Source organism: Oncorhynchus kisutch, linkage group LG14, assembly GCF_002021735.2.
Source record: "Oncorhynchus kisutch isolate 150728-3 linkage group LG14, Okis_V2, whole genome shotgun sequence".
Classification (NCBI taxonomy): domain Eukaryota; kingdom Metazoa; phylum Chordata; class Actinopteri; order Salmoniformes; family Salmonidae; genus Oncorhynchus; species Oncorhynchus kisutch.
Window position 1 is genome coordinate 69,595,528 of NC_034187.2, and position 21,279 is coordinate 69,616,806.

At 43.2% G+C, this 21,279-nt stretch overlaps 1 protein-coding gene across 3 annotated transcripts in view; it reads left to right on the forward strand.

Annotated features, from left to right (window-relative positions):
• The window catches only part of LOC109904406 (CUB and sushi domain-containing protein 3), a 657,725-nt gene that overhangs the window by 461,946 nt on the left and 174,500 nt on the right, over positions 1 to 21,279 (forward strand). For all 3 annotated transcript variants that reach the window (XR_004202892.1, XM_031788837.1, XM_031788836.1), the window contains 6 exons: positions 718 to 920; positions 1,337 to 1,528; positions 3,778 to 3,916; positions 8,310 to 8,497; positions 8,832 to 9,026; positions 9,788 to 9,904. Coding sequence is in view for 2 of the 3 variants with exons in the window: in XM_031788837.1 (XP_031644697.1) it covers positions 718 to 920; positions 1,337 to 1,528; positions 3,778 to 3,916; positions 8,310 to 8,497; positions 8,832 to 9,026; positions 9,788 to 9,904 (1,034 nt within the window). In the remaining variant the exon portion in view is untranslated. The remainder of the gene's footprint in view (positions 1 to 717; positions 921 to 1,336; positions 1,529 to 3,777; positions 3,917 to 8,309; positions 8,498 to 8,831; positions 9,027 to 9,787; positions 9,905 to 21,279) is intronic.

Genomic DNA, 21,279 nt, shown 5'->3' on the forward strand with positions numbered 1-21,279 from the left:
TTCTTTATTTTCTTCCACTGGTGTCTTGATCAGCACAGTCTGCTGAATGGTGATGTGAAAGGAGTGTTATGACCACGTGCACCAATTACCTGCCAGGTTTTCTGACTTATAGCTCGTTGCTCGTAGCTTGATGTCTCTACAACATCATTATGCCTAGATAGGCACCTCAGATTTGCATCACAGCAGCACTTTTCCATGCAAAATAAAAAAGGCACTGGGGCTTTCAGCTGAGTGCTTGCATTTTCTCAAAAAGGAATGTCAAAAACCATGGAAGAAATATGCACAAACCCTCAGATTTAGAACAAACTGTATTTGTATGAGAAAACAGTTGTGTTGGTGTAACACATTCAGTGATTTGACAATTTTTGTCCATGAGGAGCAAAGGTCATCCAAAAATTATCTCCACCGAAATGTTTTGGCAAATGTATCAAGTTATTGCTATGAGTATTGCAATTGTAACATATCTGTTATTACTCTGTTATTCCATGATTTATTGCAAGTAATTTACTGCAGCCTAGGGTGGCAGTACTTTCTCAAAATTCCTAGGTTTTACAGAAATCCTGGTGGAAGGATTCCAGGTTTACTGCTAATTCCGTCCTGATTCCAGGAATTTTCCAATTGGGATTTCTGGAAAACCTGGGATTTTAGGGAACATTACAGGAAGTTTGCAACCCTGCTGTAGTGTACACGATAATTTTCCTCCTCCTCATCTCTCAGCCTGCAGTTCCTGGCCTTCGACACAGAGGCATCCCATGACATCCTCAAGGTGTGGGACGGCCCTCCTGAGAATGAGATGTCCCTGAGGGAGGTGTCTGGCTCTCTGCTCCCCGAGGGGATCCACAGCACCCTCAACCTGGTCACCATCCAGTTTGAGACTGACTTCTACATCAGCAAGTCCGGCTTCGCTATCGAATTCTCAAGTGAGTAGTCTGTTTGTGAAAAGTCTTGGAAGTTTGAATCTTCAAAAGCAATAAAGTCTCAGTTTTCGATTCATAAAGTCTAACACTAAGAAAGAGTGTACAGTGCAGGTTTAGGATAATGTGTGAGAGTTTTTTTTGGCTACTGTTTGCAAAACTCTGATACTCTTCTCTGAGTCAGTTTTACTGTGTCGGTTTCAGTACATCAGTTAGAATGTACGTGTTCGGGTTACCTGCTAAGAATGTTGTATTGTATGTGTTTGACTCTGTGATGAAAAACTTCACTCACTGTATTATCTGGGGACTTTAATTGACTCAATACTTAAAACCAGACATACAAACTGTTTATCTGTTAACTGTTAACATAAAACCTATTTGCATAGACTCACATGATTCCCTCCCTACGTTGTGACCGGCAGGTTCGGTGGCCACAGCCTGCAGAGACCCAGGTGTACCTATGAACGGCAGTCGTAACGGGGACGGGCGAGAGCCAGGTGACACCGTCACCGTTCTCTGTGACCCTGGGTATGAGCTCCAGGGAGAGATGAAGATTACCTGTATACAGGTGGAGAACCGCTACTACTGGCAACCCAGCCCTCCTGTCTGCATAGGTGAGTGCTTTAATTACAGATAGGGCTAGGAGATTTTTCTCAGCACATGACCTGACCAGGAAAGGACCCTTGGCTCTAGTTATAGCTTTGTATTGAGGTTAGTACTGTTATTTTCTAATTATTATAGTAAGAACTCGACAGACACTCTGAAAGCTTAAACCAGTGTATTCTTCTCAGAGGGCCAATACAGCTACATTAGACAAAGACATGTTTTTACCCGTGGTAGTATACATACCCCACTTTGGGTGGAGTCTCCTTATGCGTACTGCCACATGTGACCGTTGTCCCTGCACTCGGCCCCTCCTAAGCTTACTTATGGCACCCCTCATGTCTCTATTATAACTACTGATTAATAATATAACTAATGATTAATAATAGTTAAAGCTCAGAAATGCAAACATATCAGTACAAACAGTTAGAGCCTGGGGTTTGTATTGAGGTGAGTACTAACAGGTGGAGCCTGGGGTTTGTATTGAGGTGAGTACTAACAGGTGGAGCCTGGGGTTTGTATTGAGGTGAGTACTAACAGGTGGAGCTTGGGGTTTGTATTGAGGTGAGTACTAACAGGTGGAACCTGGGGTTTGTATTGAGGTGAGTACTAACAGGTGGAGCCTGGGGTTTGTATTGAGGTGAGTACTAACAGATGGAGCTTGGGGTTTGTATTGAGGTGAGTACTAACAGGTGGAGCCTGGGGTTTGTATTGAGGTGAGTACTAACAGGTGGAGCTTGGGGTTTGTATTGAGTTGAGTACTAACAGATGGAGCTTGGGGTTTGTATTGAGGTGAGTACTAACAGGTGGAGCTTGGGGTTTGTATTGAGGTGAGTACTAACAGGTGGAGCCTGGGGTTTGTATTGAGGTGAGTACTAACAGATGGAGCTTGGGGTTTGTATTGAGGTGAGTACTAACAGGTGGAGCCTGGGGTTTGTATTGAGGTGAGTACTAACAGGTGGAGCCTGGGGTTTGTATTGAGGTGAGTACTAACAGATGGAGCTTGGGGTTTGTATTGAGGTGAGTACTAACAGGTGGAGCCTGGGGTTTGTATTGAGGTGAGTACTAACAGGTGGAGCCTGGGGTTTGTATTGAGGTGAGTACTAACAGGTGGAGCCTGGGGTTTGTATTGAGGTGAGTACTAACAGGTGGAGCCTGGGGTTTGTATTGAGGTGAGTACTAACAGGTGGAGCCTGGGGTTTGTATTGAGGTGAGTACTAACAGGTGGAGCCTGGGGTTTGTATTGAGGTGAGTACTAACAGGTGGAGCCTGGGGTTTGTATTGAGGTGAGTACTAACAGGTGGAGCCTGGGGTTTGTATTGAGGTGAGTACTAACAGGTGGAGCCTGGGGTTTGTATTGAGGTGAGTACTAACAGATGGAGCTTGGGGTTTGTATTGAGTTGAGTACTAACAGGTGGAGCCTGGGGTTTGTATTGAGGATTTTCTACTGACCACTATGTGTGAGCTGAGCCGGGAAAAACTCTTGGTTGTCCTTATGGCCTTCTGTTGAGGTGAGTGCTTACAGGTAGATCCAGGAGTTTTCCTCTCTCTAACCTTACTTCCTCTCAATAGTTGTCTGTTGACTCCCATCTAAAGGAGCTGTAACAAGAAAAGAGCTCTGGGAGAACTATCACGTAGCAGCCCATTGGTGTTGCAGAGAGACTTAGATCTGGCAACCCAGCCCAGGCTCCTAGCCTGCTAATAAACATATGGTATCCCTGAATGTTGCAGAACCCAGCACCATGCAGTACTTGAGCTCTAAAGCCAATGAGATGAGTGACTGTCATTGCTTTCCAACCATTTTGAACAAGGCAAGCCATTGATGAATATCAAATTATTGGACGCAGAGCCGAAGATCCCTCTCTCTTTTCAGAGACGGCACACTTATAAGAAGTACCTTGATGAAACCTCAAGGATTCTTGTGTTTTAATGTGTTTTTGTACAGGGCCTGTGTGTAGAATTTGATCTCTCAACTCAATGCATCAATTATCATTATGGTTACAAAATCCCCAGGTTTTCCAGAAATCCTGGTTGGATTTTTCCATATTTCCTGCATATTTCCTTCTGAGTCCAGGAATTTTCCAACCAGGATTTCTGAAAAACCTGGGGATTTTGGGAAAGTTATGAGAATTTTGCAACCCTATCCACCATTAAATCTCCACAGAATATCATGCAGTTTTCTGACTACAGAATAACAGAGACAGTTCATGTAAAGAGTGTCAGTTAGTATATTTTTATTTGCTCACTTCTTCTCTTTCAGCCCCCTGTGGAGGAAACTTGACTGGATCCAATGGCTTCATCCTGTCTCCCAACTTCCCCCATCCCTACCCCCACAGCAAGGACTGTGATTGGCTAATAGCTGTCAACTCGGACTATGTCCTATCGCTGGCCTTCATCAGGTAACATGGCAGCATATCAGGCGCTAATACAGTTGAAGTTGGAAGTTTACATACACCTTAGCCAAATACATTTAAACTAAATTTTTCACAATTCCTGACATTTAATCCTCGTAGAAATTCCCTGTCTTAGGTCAGTTAGGATCACCACTTTATTTTAAGAATGTGAAATGTCAGAATAATAGTAGAGAGAATGATTTATTTCAGCGTAGGTTTGTTGCCCTCTTTGCTCGCACACACTTTTTCAGTTCTGCCCAAAAAATGTTCTATGGAATGAGGTCAGGGCTTTATTGACCTTAAGCCATTTTGCCACAACTTTGGAAGTATGCTTTGGCTCATTGTCCATTTGGAAGACCCATTTGCGACCAAGCTTTAACTTCCTGACTGATGTCTTGAGATGTTGCTTCAATATATCCACATAATTTTCCTCCCTCATGACGCCATCTATTTTGTGAAGTGCACCAGTCCCTCCTGCAGCAAAACACCCCCACAACATGATGCTGCCACCCCTGTGCATTGCGGTTGGAATGGTGTTCTACGGCTTGCAAGCCTCCGCCTTTTTCCTCCAAACATAATGATGGTCATTATGGCCAAACAGTTCTATTTTTGTTTCATCAGACCAGGGGACATTTCTCCAAAAAGTACAATCTTTGTCCCCATGTGCAGTTGCAAACCGTAGTCTGTCTTTTTTTATGGTGGTTTTGAAGCAGTGGCTTCTTCCTTGCTGAGCGGCCTTTCAGGTTATGTTGATATAGGACTCGTTTTACTGTGGATATAGATACTTTTGTACCTGTTTCCTCCAGCATCGTCACAAGGTCCTTTGCTATTGTTCTGGGATTGATTTGCACTTTTCGCACCAAAGTACTTTCATCTCTAGGAGACAGAATGTGTCTCCTTCTTGAGCGGACCGACGGCTGCATGGTCCCATGGTGTTTATACTTGCGTACTATTGTTTGTACAGATGAACGTGCTACCTTCAGGCATTTGGAAATTGCTCCCAAGGATGAATCAGCCTTGAGGAGGTCTACAATAATTTTTCTGAGGTCTTAGCTGATATCTTTTGATTTTCCCATGATGTCAAGGAAAGAGGCACTGAGTTTGAAGGCAAGCCTTGAAATACAGCCACAGGTACACCTCCAATTGACTCAAATGATGTCAATTAGCCTATCAGAAGCTTCTAAAGCCATGACAAAATTTTCTGGAATTTTCCAAGCTGTTCAAAGGCAGTCAACTTAGTGTATGTAAACTTTTGACCTACTGGAATTGTGATACAGTGAATTACAAGTGAAATAATCTGTCTGTAAACAATTGTTGGAAGAATTACTATTGTCATGCTCAAAGTTGATGGCCTAATTGACTTGCCAAAACTATAGTTTGTTAACAATACATTTGTGGAGTGGTTGAAAAACGAGTTTTAATGACTCCAACCTAAGTGTATGTAAACTTCCGACTTCAACTGTAGGTGCTAGTTTTCTCCGAAGTGATTAAGGCCTACTCTCCCTATTAGTTCCACTGAATGCACACATGCACGCAAGGTGGACATTAATGGGAATTTTGTCACAATCACATTGAGGGGTGTGAGGTGATTATACAACGATCTCTGCTAACTGCTATCACTGTTATATTAAGATGCAATTCATGTGTTCGGTGGGTAATTAGCTTCCCCAGCTGGACTTCCTTGCTTTGACCTTTCTCAGCTCCCCACTTTTAAGGTGCTGTATCAAGACATCTCGGCCTGCGTTGACTGATGCAGCCAATTAATAGAAGAACAAAGCAAGAACTTAATGTGTTTCACACCTAAATTGCGTACATTTCTTCATTTAACCTTTGGTGCTGGCAAGGCTTCAGCAGGCGCAGGGGCCTTCCATGGCAGACAGGGGCCAAAGGTCAAAACGGGGTTAGGTTGGACTGCCAATAGGCTACACAGTGTGGTGTATAGCTGACAGATGTTACCGCTGCTGCCACAAGTTAAACCTCTAACTTAAAGCTGTGAGATGAGGCCTCCCCCTGCCTTTCCCCTACCAGCATCTAGCTCCTCCTGCTCCTGTCTGCATGAAAGTGTGATGCAGCCACGTATCTGTCCCTTGGCAGCCCGCTCTGTGCCAGACATGAGGCTGTGAAATCCTAATCAGGAGGCTGTGTGTGTGTGTGTGTGTGTGTGTGTGTGTGTGTGTGTGTGTGTGTGTGTGTGTGTGTGTGTGTGTGTGTGTGTGTGTGTGTGTGTGTGTGTGTGTGTGTGTGTGTGTGTGTGTGTGTGTGTGTGTGTGTGTGTGTGTGTGAAATTGAGGACTAAGCGTGATAGAGAGTGAGGACTAAGGGTGTGAGAGAGAGAGTGAGGACTAAGGGTGTGAGAGAGAGATTGAGGATTAAGGGTGAGAGATTGAGAGAGAAAGAAATTGAGGACTAAAGGAGAGAGAGCGAGAGAGAGAGAGAGAGAGAGAGAGAGAGAGAGAGAGAGAGAACTTGTGCAAGACAGAAAAAGAAAGAAAGAGAGGGGGTGAGTTAAAGGTAATATATCCTTAGTTGTTTTAAAAAAGTAATGTTTTATATTTGAGCTAAAAGCAAGCCACAAGTGATGAGGACACAGCTGTTTTCAAGCGACCAGTATCAGGCAGCCATTTTGGTTCCACCAGTTAGACAGTTTCATCTGGTGTGTAAAGTGAGCTCTCTTCTCATTTGAATGGTCCTATCCCACAAAACAATGAAGTAAATAACACAGTACAGTGGAAAAGTGGCTATTGGCAGTGGGACGTGGTACAAGGTTAACCAGGGTTCTCTAATGAAAAGCCTTTTGTTCCGTTTCGTCTCACAGACGACCATTACACACTCCATTACTGACACTATTCTCCCCCAAAAAGACCACCACATTAAATATGTTACCAATCAAAATAGAGAAAATTTATAATAATATATTGTAAAAAAGTCAGGGTTGACATGGTGAGGAATAAGGAGGCCCAGCACCTAGCCCTGGTGGACACCCTTTGTAACTGCACCAGTGTAATATTATATAGTAAAAAGGGACCCATTGCATTGGCAAGGTGGCAAATTTGGATTTCATTGTCATTGTCACCAAATTGGGTATTATCTTCGTCACGTATTTGTTAGCTATCAAGTAAAATTGGTTGAGTGACAGCTCCAGAGGCTAAGCTAATAAAACCGTCTGAACACATCTGGTTATCAACATTTAATGACTTTATTAATATGGTGTAGAGCATGTTTGGATTTCTATTATCTCACAATGAGCCCTTAGCCTTAGACACAGGCTCATTGAAGTGTGGCAATACCACTTAGCGTACTCTTTCAGAAATATTATTAAGGAAAATACACCTCCAAATCTCTCTTATGTGAATGAACTTCCCTGATAGAGAAAATGCACACACACACACACACACACACACCCACACACACACACACACACACACACCCACACACACACACACACCCACACACACACACACCCACACACACACCCACACACACACACACACACACCCACACACACACACACACACACACACCCACACACACCCACACACACACCCACACACACACCCACACACACACACCCACACACACACACACACACACACACCCACACACACACACACCCACACACACACACACACCCACACACACACACACACACACACACCCACACACACACACACACACACACACCCAAACACACACACATACACACCCACAAACACAACATACGCACACACTCATTCTTGGAAATGCGGAGCATGGGAGAGGAGCTGTTAGTAGAAAAACTTTTGTGATGAGGTTGCAGCTCAATAGGATAAGTGCCTCATCTTTGACTATACCAAAGCAATTACACTCTCCGGGTATTTATAGATGCTAGCGTCCTTAGTGTTAGCTTTTTCCCACAGAACAGATAAGGGAAATTAATGGAGCGCTAGCAACCGCTATCTGGGAAAAGGGGGATATCATCATGTTGTCCGGCTCCACAGCTGAGACCCATAGAGAGGAGAGGTTACAGATGATCTGAGGAATCTATTCCTTACTATCTGTGTCATTGGGTGGACACAGGCATCTGAGGCATCTGTCACTGTGTGTCAATGTGTGAATCGCGGGGCCTTTTGAGTGTTGTCGCTAACCTCCCACCTCGAATGTGCATACAAGGACATGAAAGCAGACAATAGTTTCTAGTCATCTCTGCCGATTTGATTTGATGTATATATATACGGCACACAGACAGATGTATTGAAACCCAAACAAGCTCAGCAGAAAGAGAGAGAGAGAGTTTCTCTGAAAGGGTTTTCTAAAAAAAGAACACACTCCTCCAGATATGGTATGGCGGGGGAATTGGATGGAGTCTTTGATCTGATTTGTCTCTTTCTCTCTTACTCTCTCTCTCTATCCCTCCCTCTAGTTTCAGCATTGAGCCCAACTATGACTTCCTGTATATCTACGACGGACCAGACAGCAACAGCCCTCTGATTGGTAGCTTTCAGGACAGCAAGCTTCCGGAGAGGATCGAGAGCAGCTCCAACACCATGCACCTGGCTTTCCGCAGCGATGGCTCTGTCAGCTACACCGGTTTCCACCTGGAATACAAAGGTAGTAGGACAGAGGAACGTTTCTACTTAGCTGTTTAGATTGGTTCCTATACCAACGTCAGAAATGTGCATAGTTTCCTTTCATTGTTTTGTATGCGCAGAATGTGTAATGAGAATCCAAATGCTTTCTATCCACACTATTCTGGTAGTAGAGGTGGATACAATGTTTTAGCATTTGAATTAGGAGTTTTGTTAAACTCTCCTCGACATCTTTCAACAAAGAAACTCCCTCACTGCCTGTTACCTGTTTGCATCTCCTGTTCACACTACTGTTGAAGCTTATTTGTTATATACAGCATATCCTGTATGTGTATATATATCTTTCCCCTCTTCAGCCAAGCTGCGTGAGTCGTGCTTTGATCCAGGCAGTGTGATGAACGGTACCAGGCTGGGCAGCGACTACAAGCTGGGTTCCACCGTGACGTTCTACTGCGAGTCGGGCTACGTTCTCCAGGGCTACTCCACGCTCACCTGCATCATGGGGGACGACGGCAGGCCCGGCTGGAACAGGGTGCTGCCCAGCTGTCAAGGTACAAAACATGCATACTGACATAGGCCTACCTGTTGAAGCTAGAGAAAGGCCGTTAGATATGGTCATAGCTGTGTACTAACGGAAATAAATCTGTTAGGATGTTTACTGAGCTGGGAGAAAAATCCAATAAAACAATTTGTGGGGATTGCCCAAAAGTTGTAGTAGCAAATCAAATCAAATCAAATGTATTTATATAGCCCTTCGTACATCAGCTGATATCTCAAAGTGCTGTACAGAAACCCAGCCTAAAACCCCAAACAGCAAGCAATGCAGGTGTAGAAGCACGGTGGCTAGGAAAAACTCCCTAGAAAGGCCAATACCTAGGAAGAAACCTAGAGAGGAACCAGGCTATGTGGGGTGGCCAGTCCTCTTCTGGCTGTGCCGGGTGGAGATTATAACAGAACATGGCCAAGATGTTCAAATGTTCATAAATGACCAGCATGGTCGAATAATAATAAGGCAGAACAGTTGAAACTGGAGCAGCAGCACAGTCAGGTGGAAGTTGAAACTGGAGCAGCAGCATACAGTAGCCACTGTAAAACAATCAATGTGACTTACAGCACACATGTAAGCACACAGAAGATAATCATAAGACTAGACTGCTAAGCTGTCTGTGTAATCCTTGTGTGTGTTCCATGCTGCTCACTTCTGGAAGACTTCGCATTGGCCAATGTATTGAATAAATGTGAGCTAGATGCTCCTTCAGAGAGGTACATTAGAAGTTGAGCGGTGCTTTGCGTGTCTGTTTGTGTTCCCCAGCACCGTGTGGGAGTCGTTCCACAGGGTCAGAGGGCACGGTACTGTCTCCTAACTTCCCCCGCAACTACACCTCAGGACACAGCTGTGTGTACTCCATCTCCGTGCCACGAGAGTTTGGTAAGTACACAAGGTTATACAATTCATTCAAATTTGAGTGAAATGACCATGATAAGCTCGGGACTTTGGTAAGGACACACGTCCTGACAGTTGTGCTTGGGATATGTTTGGTGTGACATATGCTGGAGGTGGCATGAACTCATAACAGTCTTTCGTAAAAGACAGATTTTGCTGCCAACTCCGTGCCACCTAAGTTTGGTAAGGACACATACAGCAGGAACTTAAACGTCGAGACCCTTGGTGTGAAATAAGATCAATGTGGTGGGAATTCATTACAGTCTGTCAACTTATTTTTTAACAAAAGATGGACTTCACTGAAAATACTGTAGCAGTCTTCTTTGCTTCATAGCAGATTTCAATTTCATGCATTTTTAAAGCAAAACATCGATGTTGAAAAAGTTCAACACATCCATCATCGCTTTGGGGAAATGTTGCCATTTCATCTTGACATTAGGCCACGATTTGATGACATTGGCTTCTGCTGTATAAATATTTTTGTGTTCTTCATCCCATTTCCTTCTTTCATCAGTATAGTCCCTCAGAGGTGGCTGTAAGAAAACCTTCAGTGGATGAATTAGATGTGTCCTACTTTATTAGGATTCGCTGTAAAATGTGCAGGGTCAGAAACAGCAAAGTGGTGCGCACTTGTAACTAAGCAACAAGCCGTTGATTTGCTGTGACGTGCAGTTTTAAAAAGCTTTTTATTGGCATTAGGACTTGTCTCACCAGAGGGTGAGGCATAATAGTGATTTTACATCAGGTGGATGTGATCTGTCTGTCTTCAACTGTTTCTCTATCCAACACCCATTACCCATTAATTGGGATGGTGCACACTGTATTTGATAATTATATCGACTCCAAAACTTTATTCTAATGCTCATATTTCCTTTCATGTGGTTAGGGTGACTGTTTTTCACTGATTGGTCTCTCTTCCAATAGTCTTCAATGCATCGTGTTATGTGAGTTAACCCTGTAAATTTAATGAAAAGATTGACATGTTTCAGCATGCTAGCTTGTTATATTGCAAAGTGTTACAATACCATTGCACTTGATTTACACTGCCTATCTTAATCAATCAGTGAAAACAATGTCGTAGAAAAGTAAATTGTGTTACATTTGGACAGCAACCATGGCCTGTCTCTGTTGTCGTAGCTGCAACTCAATCCTCTCTTTGTGCCTATTCCATAACATGGGGCTTGTGAAAGTGGCCTTTTTCTACACAATAGGATCTGTACAATTGTCACAATCATCTGTAAAACCCAATCCGTGTGAGCTACAAACTAATAAGTCAACACCAATGAAAGATGAGACTCTCACAAACACAACAGTTTTGACTCTACAACATCCACAAGCTTTACGACAGTCGTCTGAACTCTGTCATGGACGTCCTCATTTTGAAGAGGTCTTCTCACAAAACCGACAGTCTAGATAGACCAAACCATTGGAGCTACAAACTAATGTGTCACCAATATCGAAAAAGGCGACTCTCACAAACACGAAAGTCTGAAGGTAACCCAGTATCAGGCTGTAAAAATAGCAGAAAGTGCATTGGGGGTCAAATGTGCCACGAATAACATGACAAAACATGGGTCAAATTTTTGTTGTTGTTTTTCTTATATCTCTCAGATATAGGACAGACACTTCAAAATATTGATCCTTATGATTGATTTCTGGACTGTCTGTTTTGCCATGGACACGTGTTATTTAGTGTGTTTCTATGAGCTATAGCAGTAAAGGCCAAATTCAGTCTTCCATCAAACAAAAACTTTTGATACCTACTGGGGTCCTAAAATCCTAAATCAGGTGGCTAAATGATGCATTGTACAATCATGTTAAAACAATTCCATATGTTAGCCAGATATTGTGATCTAAGGGCATAGACCTACAGGTAACAACAACAAATGTTACTTAGCAAATATTTATCTCACTGTTACACTTAATGTTTTAAGCTTCACCACCATTTGTTTATGAATGTGCTTTAAAGCTGATTTTTTGAAAGAAAAGAGTTGATTATGTGTGCCATACACAATACAGATATAACTCAGGTTACTCAGTAGAGTTTTGCTCAGACATTGGGGGGCAATGGGAAGGATTGTTGTGAGGATTATTTCTCATTTCTATCCCTCTGTGACCCAGTCCTGTCAGCCCTCTAACTCGGAGTTCACAATACTGCTCTCTCAAACCCAGAGATATCCATTTAAAAGGAGTGCATTTGTTCTCTAAAGCCGGATACAAAAAGCCTGGCTGTTTTGTGGTGTGGATTTGCTCAAAGGGGATTGACTCTTCAAAAGCCCTTCTTAACACTCACTCGGTACTGTTAGCTGTTGTCTCTGGCTGTAACTATTATAAATGTCTATATCCATGTCCATAGAACGCATTGCGTTTATTTATAGACTTTGTGTGTGTGTGTGTGTGTGTGTGTGTGTGTGTGTGTGTGTGTGTGTGTGTGTGTGTGTGTGTGTCCTATTACCCCGATACCTCCATAGTAGTTATAATGTAATGAATATCAGTCATTTAATATGATATGATTATTACATTGGATTTGAAACTATCAGGCTTAGTAAATGACTTTATTAATATGGTGGAGGATAATTGATTGCTGGCTACAATTGGCAGAATGTGCTCTAATCACTATATTAAAATATGCAAGCATTGTTCTGTCACAAGCTACATAGCATATCTCTGTCACATAGACTTTTGGGGTAGACACATCTGAAGACAAGGTTATCTGAAATGTGCCAGGATTCAGGAGAGCGTTAGTAAGCCTGTTCTAGCTCCTATGTTTGGTCCAAGTGAAGACTGTAAGGCTTCAGGTTCTTTTCTCCCATGGAAAAACACAAATACAATTCACCTGAACAAGATTAATAAAGACATAAATATATTGGAGATGGGGAAGTTTGTTCCCAAGATGTAGGTTTGTAATGCACGACCAACTGGGAGCCAACAGGGAGCCAACGGGAAGCAAACGGGGAGCAAACGGGGAGAAAACGGGGAGCAAACGGGGAACAAACGGGGAACAAACGGGGAGCCAACGGGGAGCAAACGGGGAACAAACGGGGAACAAACGGGGAACAAACGGGGAGAAAACGGGGAACAAACGGGGAGCAAACGGGGAACAAACGGGGAGCAAACGGGGAACAAACGGGGAGCAAATGGGGAACAAACGGGGAGAAAACGGGGAACAAACGGGGAGCAAACGGGGAACAAACGGGGAGCAAACGGGGAACAAACGGGGAGCAAACGGGGAACAAACGGGGAGAAAACGGGGAACAAACGGGGAGCCAACGGGGAGCAAACGGGGAGCAAACGGGGAGCCAACGGGGAACCAACGGGGAACAAACGGGGAGCCAACGGGGAGCCAACGGGGAGCCAATGTTCAGTGATTTCATTGGATTTTCATCTGAAGGTAATAGGTATCATGGATATTAACATAGACAGTAGTCTTAGACAGCGTCTTTTGTACACCTCTGCTTTATCTGCCATTGGTTTTGATTGACCTGATCTTTGATCACTGTGAGCAGCACATTCTGGACATAAATCACTGGTAGAACATCAGTAGCAAGGGACCACAACACACACACACACACACAGAAAGACATACACACTTCCATGGACGCCTGCACAAACACACACACACACACACACACACACACACACACACACAGAAAGACATACACACTTCCATGGACGCCTGCACAAACACACACACACATACATACGCATACACAGATGCATGTAAATGCACTCACCCACACACACAGACGGACACATACACAGATGCATGCACACACATACACACACACAAACAGATTGTTACAAGATGCAGGCATCGCAGTTTGTTGTTCCCTCTGACAAACAATGCTAACGGTGGGAAGGCTGAATTCTCATTTCACTAGCCCAGCGGGATAACTGGTTGCAATAATGAAGTCATTGCAACCAGCTTAGTCGTCTGGGACAATAGCTGAAGTTTTTGCTGGAATCGGTACATTTTTGAGCAACAACGGCACAGTACATTTGTGACATCTCTTAATAATACGAAATCCTAGATCAGCACTCCTACTCTGAAGGTGGCTCAGACTCAGAGCTAGCCTTTCTGAGTTAAAGTGTTAATCCTATGGGTTCACTGCTCTACATTTTTTTGCCTCTATTGCCTATTTATTGCCTTACCTCCCTAATCTTCTACATTTGCACACACTCTACATATAATTATCAATCGTGTTATTGACTGTACGTTTGTTTATGTGTAATTCTGTGTTGTTTTTGTTGCACTGCTTTGCTTTATCTTGGTCAGGTCACAGTTGTAAATGAGAACTTGTTCTCAACTGGCCACCTGGTTAAATAAAGTTTATATAAAAAAAAAAATGTTTTTAGTGTTAAATATTTTTTTATAATCAGAAAATAGAAAGTGACACGTCATTTGAAAGCTACAGGCCTTGTATTTTTGTAAATCAAACTCAAATCTTACGGCTAGCATAAGAACCCCCCCCCCCCCCCCATAAAGGCCGTAAAGTTTGTAATGTAAATCAAATCACCAAAAGTGCAAACATTTAGTATGCAATGAAAGGGTACACCCTGAGGGTCATTGCATTTCCTTCTCTATCCACATTACCTTGTATGCATCCTCCACATGCACTGTTTTTCTAGCTCACCATTTACAATAGGAAAAGTGAGTGGTAAAATAAGTTAAGAGTCTTCAACTGTCTGTGACTTATTTAAAAATGAAAACAAATCCAGAACTTGAAAGCGCTGATTGCTAAGGTAATTTTAAGATGTCAGGCTTAAATCCGTTCAACCATTAAGGCATAGTGACTCACTCACTACCCAAACCAGATACAACTGGTTTCAAGTGGCAAAGAGACGTCATGTGATCTCCCTCTGCAATCTAGTGGACGAACTGGAAATCAGACATAGCATACAGTATATATATACATAAAATGGATAGGTAGAGACTTCAGCTTTCTCCTCATTCCTTTAAGACACAACATGAAGGTATGGCACGTTGCGCAAGCCCTGCACCTTTAAAATGGCTGTGTGCCAATGGGAATTTGTGCATGTTTAGAGCACCACAATTAGGTAAAGATCTGAGAATTCATTTTGGAACAGTAGCTGGTGACATATTTTATCTCAAACCTAGACTTTCAAATGTCTTATTCCACAACATGGGTATTTTTTATATATATATATATATATTTATTTAATTAAAAATCGGCTCTGTGGTAGTCACAAACACCTTTATCTGAATCCCATACTTCTTACCTTACTAACAGTACTAAACCATGTTTGTAGGACTTGAAACTAACATTTTATGAGGGTAGTATACAATATTATGCATAGTTTAGAGAATGTCACCAGAGGGCGTCAGAGTTTAACAGACCAACTCAAACAGATGCCGTGGCCATAATGCATCCCCATGCAGTATCCAATATGGTTATGTTAATCTATTTTGGAAATTCCAAAGAACAGAATAAACTTAAACGTCTGTATATCAAAAGGAAGACCTGTTTTGGTTTGTAAGTCCGAAAAATGTGTCTTGCAACTCAACTTACTACCTTTTTGATATACTTTGTTCAATGATATAATATTGTCCCCGCTACATCTCAACTCCCCGTGGAGTGAAAACAGTATATGATCGTAGGTGCGGGGAAGTACGACAGAAGCAGAGAAAAATACCATTTACAGGGAATTTATTATTCCTTAACACGGTAATGTGGGGAAAAGGGGCTGGATGGAACCAAAGCAAAGAAAGTAAAAGTTAGAGTCCCCTCTCCTACCTTACCTGCCTTCCCACTTCTTACCTAACCTTAAGCACCACCTGGCACGCCCCCCCCCCCCTGGGAACAAATGAAACAGAATCATTTAAGTGAACAATTTCAGTTAACTAAAAACACTAAGTCCTATTGGCAGACACATACCTCTGAAGGAGCAGCTACAAAATTATATCAACAAAACTTTCACTGACCAACACAGGACACAAAAAGAAGCTCTCCTTCCTGAGGGAGGAACACTGGCTTTTATCTAGCTGGAGAAGGAGTTGGTAATTGAAGAGACAGCTGTTTCCCCTGACAAGAGGGAGGGGTCAGAGCTCCAATCAGCGATGGAGCCGACCAATCAGCTGCTTTAGGAGTCCAGGAAGCCATTTCCTGAAATACACACACATACAAACCCACAACAACACAGAAACTGGAGAACGTAACAATACAAAAAGTTGATACTACAGTTTCAATGCATGAAAATGGCACTTGTTTTTTATTGACTGAATATGTATGAGGCAATTTAGCAATTAGGATTTGTTATCTGTAATGGTTATGATAAATTAGGCATTGTTGCGCACTGTTGGCATGTAGATAAATCCACTTTTTTTTGTGCTGGTCTTCTGTTCTAAAAATTGCTTCTTCTTTTTGGCGGGGGGGGGATACTCAAAAAGAAATCATGCAAGTACTCAAACAGTCCAAAAAGGTCAAATGCCCATCCCTACCACTCACCCATTCATTAGTTTCCCCCGAACCCAGAGCCACCAATGTTAAAGAATGCACTGTTCTGCAGCAATTTTTTTATGTTTCATTATTCTGTCACAAAGAATGACAGCAGCAATATTTCAGACAATGACAAGTTTGGTCTAGCAGATGATTAATGTAGAAGGAGAGAGAGCAGAGAGTGAAAGTGCTTCTCTCCCCTCCTCTCTCTCTCTCTCTCCCATCACTCTCTTTCTCTCTCACCCCTTTCCACCCCCCTATCTCTTTCTCTCACTCTCTCTCTGGCCTCAGGCACACCATGTAAAATCAATGGAGAGATCTTCCACTTCTCCTACCACGCCATTCCACTCACATTTGGGTGAACTATCCCTTTAATTGGAGATTATGTTGGTATAGTCGTATAAATCTTGTCCTTTTTTGGTCTATCACCTTTTTCTCTCACTCATTCGTGTTATTCTGGTGTTAAAAGGTAATTGATTTGGATTAAACCTGTTACTAAACAACCTGGGGGATGCATTTTTCGCAATTAGCATCAAATAAAATCATATATAATATACTACTTTGACATTTACAGTCCCAACAACAGTAGATGACTGCAATGCCAGGCAGCAGAACACACACACAAAACATAGACGCACGAAAGCACACACCTCCACCACATGATTACTACTGCTGTTACCAAGGGAATCATTTCATCATTATGTTGTTTTTTTACTGATGGGCTGTCTGCCATCATCTCCAGCCCATTTAAGGCTAATAAGGGAAATGGAAAACCTAGTCAGTAGCACAACTGAGGGCATTCAACCAAAATCGGTTTCCCTCTTTTAACCCAAACCCTCTGAATCAGAGAGGTGATGTGGGCTGCCTCAATCGACATCCACATTATCGGAACCCGTGGAGCAGTTGTTGTTGGCGATTAACTTGCCAGCTCGGAGAGTAGAAATAGTGACCTTTCGTTTACTGGCCCAATGCTCTTAACTGCTATGCTACCTGTCGCCCCTTAATACCAACCCAAAGTGTCAAACGGACATATTTGCACATTTCAATACTTTCAAACATCCGCTGTCAGAGCACCTGAGTTTGGAGAAGAAAAAAGTCTGAAATAATAGAGAAATTGCATTATATTGACTGAGCTGTCTAGTTGTTGCATAATTGAGCTGATGTGCATGTTAGTTAAAAGAGAGAAACATTAACCCATGCCATTAAACTATTGAACATTTACCACTATTGTGGTATGCCATTGTTGACTCTTTGTGCAACACAGGCTTGAGAGAGAGAGAGAGAGAGAGAGAGAGAGAGAGAGAGAGAGAGAGAGAGAGAGAGAGAGAGAGAGAGAGAGAGAATATCCCTCATCACTTCTAAAACCGTATATCTAACCCATCTTCTCCAGCTATACAGACGGTCTCCCAGACACATCATATCTCCTGAAACATCTCCACACTTTTTATCATTTTATAGAATTCAAATTCCACCCTAAGGCGCACAGAGACCATCCCATTAAATAATAGTAAAGGGTCCCACCTTTGACCCTGTTTCTCCTTGTTAGCCAAATAGCCAACTTTGTCTGAGCAAACAGAAAATTTAACAACACACATTTGGCTCAAACAGACATTCCAACAAAGACATTAATGGCATTAACCTGGCGCACAAAGAAAACACATGATGCACAGTTTCACTCATGACAAAGAAAGGACACCCCTGTCCGACTCCCGTGTCGCCCCTTGCCAACAAGCTATTAATGGCCAGGGCTCCATGTAGAACCCTCCACTGGAGGTCCCCTGACCTCTTTGGTACTGGGGGTTTGTAGAGCCCCCTCTATCTAAAACCCACTATACTCTCTGCCCCACATACCCCTGCCACTGATGTGCCTTCACTCCTGTTTGGCTCCTAATGTTCCTCACCTTAATGCAGAGCTTGTAAAGGATTTTCCTTCCCACCCAGTGTGGGAAAACGTTCTCAATTCTCATACTTGAGTAAAAGTGAAGATACCTTCATAGAAAATGACTCAAGTAAAAGTGAAAGTCACCCAGAAAAATACTACTTGATTTAAAGTAAAAAAATATTTGGTTTGAAATATACTTAAGCATCAAAAGTAAAAGTACAAGTGTAAATCATTTCAAATTCCTTATATTAAGCAAACCAGAGAGCATACTTTTCTTGCCTTTAATTTGCTGATAGCCACGGGCACGCTCCAACACTCAGACATCATTTAAAAACAAAGCATGTGTTTAGTGAGTCCGTCAGATCAGAGGCAGTAGGGATGACCAGGGAAGTTCTCTTGATAAGTGTGTGAATTTGATAATTGTCCTGTCCTGCTAAGCATTCAAAATGTAACGAGTACTTTTGGGTGCCAGGGAAAATGTAGAGTAAAAAGTATATAATTTTCTTTAGGATTGTTGTGAAGTAAAAGTAAAAAAAAAAAGTTAAAGTAGTCAAAAATATAAATAGTTAAGTAAAGTACAGATAACCCCAAAAAGTACTTTCAAGTATTTTTACTTAAGTACTTTACACCACTGCTCCCACACACTCAAACTACCCATGCTCAGAGTGTTAAATTCCAACAAGTCTCCCATACCCCCTTGCCAGTCCCCAGTTTCTGCCGTCACCTGCAGTGGCGGAAACATTGGTGGCCCCTACCCCTTTGGCAGCAACATGCATGCAGGTTCCCTCCAGTCGACATCAGTATGGTACAGCAGTCTCTGCGCCGCTTTTAGTCGGAATGCAGCCACCCTGCTTTCCAGTTCCACCAGGCCCTGTCCTTCTTCGTGGATGGACATGTACAACACTGACGCCCTCAGCCGGTGACCAGAAACAATCCACAAGGTTGAGGACAACCAGTTTATTCCACAGGGAGGATGCCGCCAGGTTGTTGATTATCAGCACCCAACTCTATATGACACTTGGGACAGGAGCCACCTACACCTGGCCAATCTTGACACCACTGCCTGTGAAAGCCCCACCCAGTTCTTTGTGACCCACCTCTCCAAGTCCAGGTACACCCCCAAAATGTTAAGCCCTTCACAACCCCCCTGCAAATCCCTCAAAGCCCCACATAACAGAGTTTTGCTCTTGCCCCAGTTCACCTTCGCTGACAAAGCTCCCTCCTACACCTTCAGACTAGTCTCTAGTGCCTGCATGTCCTGCCCATCCCTGTCCATCACAGAAACGTCATCTGCATTTACTGCCACTGCTATGTCTGTCAACAAACCCATGCCTGTCCAGCACACTCCCTGCAGTCTCTTGCGTAGGAGGCCCAAAAAAGGCTTAATGGCTAGTGTATATAACTGCCCTGATATAGGGCATCCTTGTCTAATCCCCTCCTCACTCAGACTGGCGCCCCCCTCCCACCTTGACCATACATGACATCCAGCATACATCTTCACACAAGCCAAAAACCTTTCCTCAAACACAGACATCACATTAAACAGATACTTATGGTCCACTCTATCAAAAGTCTTATTTTGGTCTAAAGAGACCAGTCCAACGTTCACATTAGAAACTCTCGACAAGTCCAACATGTCCCTGATTAAGAACAAGTTGTCCGTGATTGAGCATCCCGGTACACAATATACTTGTGTACTATAGAGACCAGATGGGACTTCAGTCTGTTATCGAGGACATTGGCAAATATATTTTAGCCCGCACAGAGCAATGCCACAGGCCTCCAGTTCTTAAGTTCACAAAAGTCCTCTTTTTTGGGCAGGAGAGTCAGAGGCAGCTCATAGGCAACTCTCCTACCCCGTCGCACTCACGCAACACGCAAAAGAAGTCCAGTCCAATTATTTCCCAGAATTTTTCATAAAACTCCACTGGGAGTCCATCGACCCCCAGTTCACGGTCGGGGGACATCTGGGTTACGGCCTCTGCCAGTTCATGGGACAATAGGGGAATGTCCATTTCATCCTTCTGTGCCAGAGAGAGCTTAGGGAGTTCTGCAAACAAAACCTGGGCACACATAGGATGACACAGTCCTCCCCTATTATACAACTCAGTATAAAACTCCACAGTCGCTCCTGCATCTCCCCCACCACAGAGGTCACCCGCTCATCCGACAGCGCAGACAATGCATACCCTTGGCTTCACTGGTCTGTCTTTCCAAACCAAAGAAGGAGCTTGGAGTGTCCGTCTCCTTAAGCATGAAGAACCTAGCTCTTACAAGTGCTGGATCGAAACCCTGAGCTGACAAGGTAAAAATATGTTGTTTTGCCCCTGAACAAGGCAGTTAACCCACTGTTCCCCGGTAGGCCGTAATTGTAAATAGGAATTTACATCCACTTCACTGATACTATGCTCGAGTTCCCCCAATACTTTCCTAGCCTCTAAGGATGAGTGAGCTGTTTACTGTTGACTGAAAAGACGAATTTGGACTTTTCCCACATCCCACCATTGACTCAGACTCATACTCCTCTATTCGCAGCTCTCACCTTTCCCAAAAAGTCTGGAAACCTGAGCAAAAAGTGATAACTTTTAAGAGCTTTACATTAAACCATGGTTATGTGGTGATCTGAAAAACCCACCTGGAAAATGGTAGTGCCCAACAGCCTATTGCTTTGATTCCTGGACATGTAAAACAGATCTAGGTGGGCTGCACTCACCCTAACCCCAAAGACACATGTATACTCTCTTGTGTTGGGATGTCTTGCACCTTTCCACCAGAGGCCCCAATAAACTTCTTTCTTCTCCCCCTTTTTCCTCTTCTGCTTGACACTCTCTTCCACCGGCCCCTAGTCGCTTGCCCTTCCAGATTAACCTGACTAGGCCCATCCATGACATGACTAGACCCAGTCTCGGGTACAACACCATCCATGACATGACTAGACCCAGTCTCAGGTACACCACCATCTATAGCATGACTAGACCCAGGCTCAGGTACACCACCATCCATGACATGACTAGACCCAG